Here is an 8,481-nt window from a genome sequence, read left to right as displayed (position 1 = left end):
AGGGTTAGTTCACCCAAAAATGACAATTCTGTCATTAATTACTCACCCTCGTGTTGTTCGAAACCCGTAAGACCTTCGTTCATCTTCGGAACACAATTTAAGTTATTTTTGATGACACATGAGGGCTCTCTGACCCTCCCATAGACAGCAAGGTAACTACCACGTTCAAGGTCCAGAAAAGTACCAAGATGATCGACAAAGTAGTCCGTGTGACATCAGTGGTCAACGCGCGTTCACGACAGTACCATGACGTGAGCGTGTGGCGGCGCTGGCGCTGACCACACGCTCGCGTCATAATACTGTCGTGAACGCGCGTCCACAAGTCACGCAGTAGAGACGAAAATGTGGAATAAAGTCGTTATTTTTGTTTTCTTTGCGCAAAAAAGTATTCTCGTAGCTTCGTAACTTTACAGTTGAACCACTGATGTCACACGGACTACTTTGTCGATCAACTTGTTATTTTTCTGGACCTTGAACGTGGTAGTTACCTTGCCGTCTATGGGAGGGCCAGAGAGCCCTCAGATTTAATCAAAAATATCTTAAATTGTGTTCCAAAGATGAACGAAGGTCTTACGGGTTTGGAATAACATGAGGGTGAGTAATTAATGACAGAATTTTCATTTTTGGGTGAACTAACCCTTTAATGTTTTCAGCTACTTCATCGATTCATTCACTGAAACTGTCATCTAGCACAGTGCTCTTTATTTGGACTGTTGAATTCCCAGCATGCACATTTGTGTCTGTTCAGTCTAATTGCTTTCTCAGTGTGAAACAGAGGCTCAGCAGATCTTTCCTCTGCCATGCCTAAAATAAAGATTTTTCTCACATATTCACACTAAATCTTGACACATCTTATGCTGCACTAAAATTAGACTTTACATCCTGTTTAATTTATGGTGCAGACACCCAGACAGAAGGGTGATAAAATCATTTGCAGAGCACACAGAATTTACTCCGTCAAAGCTGTGAAGCCACGAGAGATCGACACGACTTCACCAGAAGAGGGTTCTGTGATCGTAAACAAACGAGAAAGACAAGACAAAGAATAGCCACGATTTATTCTGGAGCAGCTGTAGGGTCTGATAATGACTCACTCTCACTGTCTCTCTATTTCTTTTTCTGTCTTTTTTGTCTATTTGACAGGGTCAGATATGTTTGTTACATACAGGCAAAGCCAGTGACCTCTGGTTGGTCGGTTGGACCCATGCATCAGTGCCAGAGGCCCTGGATATCGTCAGTACTGCTACTGAATCTATCGAGCATCATGGGAGATTAATTTGGCCAATTGAGATATACTGTCAAAGTGCCAACTTTAATCTTTTACAAGGCCACATGTTCCTGCCATCACTGTCACCATTCCAGCACAATCTAATGCCGCACACAGCACCCACCGGTGACAGCGAGAGGAGGATGACTCTCTTCTCATCCTGTTATCTTTTCATCAGGAGTGTGAGGCAAGATTCTGCTGCGACTGGTTTAACTGCACATTAAATGTGATTTAGAATCACAGTCTGACAGGATGAGTCATGTGTGTAGACTGTATAGAGGTTTACTGATTTTATTTTACACATCTGTGTTCAAAAACTATTTTCAGTAGTTTCTTTCTTTCCCTGTTAGACTAAAAGCTGATTGTACGTCAAAATAAATCACTTCTAGTCACCAGTTCTGTACAGTGCCATTTAAAAGTTTGGGGTTGTCTAGATTTTGTTTTCTAAGAAATTAATACTTTTATTCAACAAGCAAGCATTGACCAAAATTGACAGTAAAATTAGCCTTGCAATCACAGGAATAAATTAAATTTTTAAATATACTAAAATACAGCTACTTTAAATTGTATTGTAACAAAAATCTCACCGACCCAAACTTCTGAATGTTAGCGTACTTTTAGCATTCATAAAACAAAATCTGACTGTTGAGAGATCATTAACCACTCTGAGGCAGTTTAGAGCCTGGTTCCCTCACCTTGCCATGAACTTTCTGAGCATCGGTTCCCTCCAACAAGTCCTCAGCCCCTTCTCCTGACGCCACCTTCCTCTGAATGTGTGCATTCTGCTCTCTTAAGGCCACAATCTGCAAAAGCGCAATATAGAGAGATTTAATGTAAAATAAAACCCAGCAATACTGAAATCAGTTGTTGTTTGATAGGACACTTTATGCCAAATAATATACCAAACAGTAAAGACATAATAGAAACATATATCATCCTGACTTACATGTTACTGGTCCAATAAAACCTAAAAAAGTGATATTCATAAGCAACATCAAATATTACTGGTACTATTTTATTGCCTTGTGCAAATAAAGACTAAGCAGGTCTTATACTTTATTTGTATCACCTGGAAGCAACGAACGTTTCCAATGTCATCCAAACTTTTTTTTATTTGTATTTGAGTTTTTTTTAAATATATATTCAAATTGGATATCCATACTGTTTTGATGGGCAGACCAAATCATATTTTTCCTAGACTCTGTGTGTATTATCTTCTAGAGTCATTTTTGTATGATGTTCATACATAATTCTCTTGAAACTGCAAGCATACAGAAAAACTGCATCATAAATCAAACTTAGACAGCTTAGAAGGGTTTGCTTCATACATGTAGCACATCAACAGCAAGCACGGTCCCTTTTCCATCAGTTTTTAAATGCAAATGTACAGTATCAAGGGCACGCTGTACCGTAGCTCTCGTTCTGACAGGAATTATTGAGGAGCAGCAGGAACGTTGGAAACAGGCGGCTCTAACTGATCATTTAACAACCCACCTCAACAATTTGTTACAGCTGCCAGCACCAACTATACTGGATTTTCACAAAGAAGTCTTAAAGGCACAGCAGCAGCATAAAACAGCCTGTTTGATTATTAGAGAGAGAGAAGGTATAAAATGATTATGACATACTAAATTATGCCTTTTTTGAACAAATACAATTTTATTATGGGGTATAACGCATTTAAGGGCATGTCATCAAGTGTTTCTATAGGGATTTCACATGACACTTCACATTGCTGTCACAAGACTAGCAGTATTAAATGTCAGAGACAGAGTTAACATTCTGAAGTGATCAATTATAGGCAAGTTGTGGTAAATGTATGCACTTTTAAAATTTTGTAAAGCACAACTTAATCGCACTGTGAAGATCACATGAAAAGTGACAAGCGACAGCTTCACAATGTGTCAATTACATCAAGTGTAAATTTGACTTGTCCATGAGCATGTGTAGGACAGTTGGCCAGAGTCAATAGTTAAAAAGAGGATAACACTTTACTGTAGGGACCAATTCTCACTATTAACTAGTTGCTTATTAGCATGCCTATTAATAACATATTGGCTGTTACTGGCTGCTACTAGTGCTTATAAAGCACATATTCTGTATGACCATATTCTACATCCCTAATCCTACCCAATACCTAAACTTAACAAATACCTCACTGACTGTTAATAAGCAGCAAATGAGGAGTTTATTGAGGCAGAAGCCGTAGTTAATGGTCTGTTAATAGCGAGAATTGGACCTTAAAATAAAACGTGACCAACAAAAGTTTAAAATATACATATTTTTCTTACACACACACACACTTATTGTTCGTTTCATTTCAGAACACATGGATTCATCCACTGGTGTCGTATCAGCATGATCTCATTAGAAAACATAACGGTTTTACCAGGTGGCAATTTTGTATGAATTTAAACAATCCAATTCATGTGGAAATATACGATTTTTAGAACAGTAAGTATGAAGTTCCACCCTTAACCCCACAACTAAACCTAACCATCAGTGGGCCATGAACAGATGAAAAAAAAAAAATAATAATAATAATTAATTTGTGTTCATGTGAAGAAAGGCCCAACAACTGTAAAAATTACTCTTAAAAAAGGTTTGGGATTTTACAAGAAAATACTATTTCAGCATTTCTACTGCAAAATTTTGTTTAATTCAATATGTTACTTGCCATTTCTTTGTAATTGTTTGCAAAATTTACTAGCAATTTCTGAATGAAAATAGTTTGAAAGTAAATTCTACGCCACATTTTTTGCAGTGTATACATCTGGGATGACATGAGAGAGTAAATGACGAGAGAATTTTCATTTTTGGGTGAAATATCCCTTTAACAGCATAAAAAAAACTTACATTTTGACATGTTAACATCAACAGCCCAAGTTTGTACATAATCAAAATTTAAAGAAATAATAATAATAATAATAATAATAATGATAATTTAAAAGAACATACCTTCTTGCATTCAATTCCAAAATAATATCTCATTCAAAAAAGTATTTGATGCCACTACAATATACTGTTGATGTTCATGGTTATACCATGGTAGTTTTATAAATACCACAGTACTCAAATGAATACCAATGGTTCAAATAAAAACATATATACTTTTTTACTACAATAACCACCACTATATCTTACACTATAATGTAATTTATGAAATGCTGTATATCTGGACCAGCACAAACCTGCCACAGCCCAATAAATGTAAAACTGCTGCGCATACAAATATAGCAGCAGAAGTTGCTGACCATGGCCACTGGCATATGCTCCCTAATAAAATAAACTAGTATTCTTCAAGGAGCATCTCTAAAGCAGGTTATCTGACTGATGAGCCCTGTCACACTCACACACACACACATACAAGTTGTGTTCTCTCCAGGATAAAGGGCATTGGGAGATTATTCCACACCCATGTCGAGATGCTATGTCCACTGTGAGCTCAGAGGAAGCAGGATAGATGGATGGATATAAGGAAGACATCCGCTTCCCTTTGTTTGGTTTATCGCCGCTCTCCACGCATTCCTTTAATGAGGCGGCAATTAAGGGGCTTCGCGCTTTTGAAGGCTCAGAAAGGGAATCGTCTGCCATTTTTCGAGGCCTGAAGATCAAACAATACCGCACCTTCTGACTTCACAAAGAGCCGGAATATTGAGTCAACTTGCAAATGAAGGTAAATGAGAAGTGGAGGCCCAATGAAAGTGAGCATGTCCGCTTTGATGTCGTTCATTTGGCCTCATCAAAGCCGAGTGCGTACGAGCCCGGCTGTGCCTCAAATGCTGGTTTGTTTCAAACAGGAGACAACTACTTCACAGAAACCTGATTCATCTTTGCTACTCACCTGAATGTGTCGTGTAAAACAACATTTTGCTCCCTCTAACTCTGAGATATTAACGTACACTTGAAATAGAAATGGTTCAGTTAGACACATGCAGAAATGAACCACTCATAATACTGAGAACGCTAAAATATGTCAAAGATAGCCTTTAAGTATTCTCGTAGCTATATAAAATTACGGTTGAACCATTGATGTCACATGGACTATTTTAACGATGTCCTTACTACCTTTCTGGGCCTTGAATGTGTCAGTTGCATTACTGTCTATGCAGGGTCAGAAAGCTCTCGGATTTCATCAAAAATATCTTCATTTGTGTTTCGAAGATGAACGAAGGTCTTACGGGTTTGAAACGACAGAATTTTCATTTTTGGGTGAACTATCCCTTTAATAGATTGCCTGTTTTTTTTCACTGTTTAGAGGTAGTTTCAGATGTGCAGCCTTTAATTTCTACATTTCAGACACCGCTTACACAGACAGAACAGAAACCTTAAATAATCTTAAGCACGCGCTTAGATTTAATAATCTTCTCATCGGTATGTTTTCTGTTGGTTTTGCATCTTTAGATGTTTTTATATACAGTATGACTTGTTTAAGATGTTATTTCAGATATACCCCACCCACCTCTCTATTTATCTATCTTAGGACTGAGTCAAGTCTTGTTTTAAATAACTGCTTTAACTTCTTCTCACCTCTCCATCTGTCTGGCTCTTTGATCTGAGGCAAACCTCTCTCTTGACCCGAAAAGATCAGACGAGTGTTCATTCAGAAACAGAGACATTACTCACAGTGCAGTCAAAAGTAGTACACACAATCTCAAAATTACATATCTCTTAAAGGAAAAATGTATTTGGCTCTTGTTGAGAAGTTTGAAGCTCTTTCAGCTAGAACTGCACCATCTGGACTGCCAGTACTAGAATAAACACTAAAATACACAATGTACTATTTGCTCTGTTGCATTTCACACTAATCAGGTCAAGCAAAAACAACACACCATAGCAACAATTAAACATATAGCATGTTTATTAAGTATATTTAGCTCCTTTTGGGTGCAGATTGCTGTATAATTACGTAAATCAGAGCATTTGTGCCTCACCTCCTGATTGGCTGCGGTCAACTCCTCCTCCAAGGCAGAGACCCTCTCTAGTGACACCCGCAATCTCTCTCGTACCTGAACGAAACACAAAATGCCATCACTCACTGTTCATCATAGCTGTGCTCTACTCTGAACTGATCTGAGAATGTTTTTTTTCTTCCTGATTTAGAATTGCATTTAAATGATGGTTGCAAACAATGCAGAATTGCAGAATTTAAGGAAGTAGAATTAAAATGGAATACAATTCTTAGAAACGGCAAGTGTAGTTTTAATAGTATATTTAATTGTTTATCATGAATGACCTATAAGCATGATATCGTACGTACAACGTGGTATTTGCTAAAGCATTATATGATCAATTAATGAAATGGTAACAGTATAAATTTGTATTTAATTTATAAAAATGGTCTTATATTTAATAATTAAATTTAGTTTCAAGGACCACAGTGGGGAAAAAAATGTAAATATTAATTTTCATAAAGTTATTGGTAACACTTTAGTTTAGGGACCAATTCTCACTATTAACTTGATGCTTATTAGCCTGTCTATTATTAACATATTGGCTGTTTATTAGTACTCATAAAGCACATTCTGCATGACCATATTCTACATCCCTAATCCTACCCAATACCTAAAACTACCTTACTAACTATTAATAAGCAGCAAATTAGGAGTTTATTGAGGCAAAAGTCGGTTTGTTAATGGCGAGAACTGGACCTTAAAATAAAGAGTGACCAAGTTATTTTTAAAAAAATGTTGTGGTACTGTATGACAAATTTTAAGTATTTTTTTTTCTTTGTCTTACAACTGATTATAAGTCTTTTAATCGCCCTCTCTGGTGACCTGTTTGATCACTGGAATCATTTCAGTGGGTTCGGTCCTTCATCACTGGACAGTCTGTGGTCACTAAAACTGTGGTCCCATAAATCATAAGCAATTTCCTGCTATCTGTTACCTAACGCCTTTTAAATGACAGTGTCTGCAGAAAGCCGCAGAATGGATTACAGCTGAATGAACCACCACACAAGGGCTTAATCCATAAATAAAATGCCACTGGATGAAGGAAAGGAGAGGTGGGACTGTGGGTCGCGGTGTTTAATAAATGTACTTCCACCTCACTGTTCCAAAAACCAGGCGAGGAAGCGGTTATATAATATTATTTTGGTTACTAAGATTGATCAGTCGGTCTATATTCATTATATGGGTTAAACATCAGCAGGTCTGTGGTACATTTGATGTGTCACATATGAATTTATACTAGCAGATTTCTATCTTTGCAATGCACTGTGAATTCAACAATAAAAAAACAAAACAAAAGGAATCTCATCAGTTGTTGATCTCAGGGTTTACCTTCTCATCCAGTGCTTTGTGGTGCTCAAAGAGGGACTTAAGGGCTTTGAGGACCTCCACCTCACTGGAGACCCCAGAAGGAGACTGAGCTTGTCGTTTCACCACAGTCATACGTAGGGAACGTTCATGCCTCGAAACCAAACACTCCAAATGCTCCAATAGCAGCTGTGGAACATATAAAGAATTAATTTCATTATGTTTATCATCACAATCATCCGTTACTATTATGAACATTAGAATTAAACCAAACGTAAAACTGAAACTAAATCTAAAACCAATATTAATACTAGTTTAAAGCTGAAATGCAGCCTTATGTCTCACTTGGGACCAAGAGGATTAAGTAAGTAGTAAAAGCTGAAATTAACAAATGAAGATGGAAATTAAATCTAAAAACCCTAAATCTAAAGCATCCAAACGAATCCATCCAAAATTTAAAATTTAGTAATTAATCTAATACTGAACCTAAATTTAAAGCCAAAATTAAAATTTCAACTAAATATAAAACCAATTCTAAAACTAAAGCTAAAATTGAATAAAAAATAAAGTTAAATCTAAAACTAAATCTAAAGACAAAGTTGAAAACCAGAGAATAATCTAAAACTAATTTATTACTATACAAAAAACTACAGCTAAATATAAATCTAATATTAATTCCAAAACTACAATTAAAAGCTGAAACTAAAACTTAAACGAAATCTAAATTTTGTAGTTAATCTAAAACTGAAATGAAATGTCTCAAGCCTGTTATACTTTCCGCGTCCGCGAGTTCGCTAGGGTCCGCTATGGTATGCGTGACGTAAAAATCGTCATCGGAGAGTGTGCGCGGAGGCTCCGCGCGGACATCCGCATGCCTCCCATTTTTGTACTTAGGCTACTGCGCATGCTGTGTGAAGAAGCCCGTTGCTACTCGAACCTGTACAATCCGTCGAT

At 36.9% G+C, this 8,481-nt stretch overlaps 1 protein-coding gene across 2 annotated transcripts in view; it reads right to left on the bottom strand.

Annotated features, from left to right (window-relative positions):
• Window positions 1-8,481, bottom strand: part of ppfia2 (PTPRF interacting protein alpha 2) — a 194,925-nt gene that overhangs the window by 37,603 nt on the left and 148,841 nt on the right. For both annotated transcript variants that reach the window (XM_016572856.1, XM_016572855.1), the window contains 3 exons: window positions 7,552-7,716; window positions 6,202-6,276; window positions 1,963-2,070 (listed from right to left, as the gene is read on the bottom strand). In XM_016572856.1, the coding sequence (XP_016428342.1) occupies window positions 1,963-2,070; window positions 6,202-6,276; window positions 7,552-7,716 (348 nt within the window). The remainder of the gene's footprint in view (window positions 1-1,962; window positions 2,071-6,201; window positions 6,277-7,551; window positions 7,717-8,481) is intronic.

This window comes from Sinocyclocheilus rhinocerous, unplaced genomic scaffold, assembly GCF_001515625.1.
Source record: "Sinocyclocheilus rhinocerous isolate Xijiao unplaced genomic scaffold, SAMN03320098_v1.1 scaffold412, whole genome shotgun sequence".
NCBI lineage: Eukaryota > Metazoa > Chordata > Actinopteri > Cypriniformes > Cyprinidae > Sinocyclocheilus > Sinocyclocheilus rhinocerous.
The sequence above is the reverse complement of the archived record's forward strand: the minus strand, read 5'-3'. Positions and strand labels throughout refer to the sequence as shown.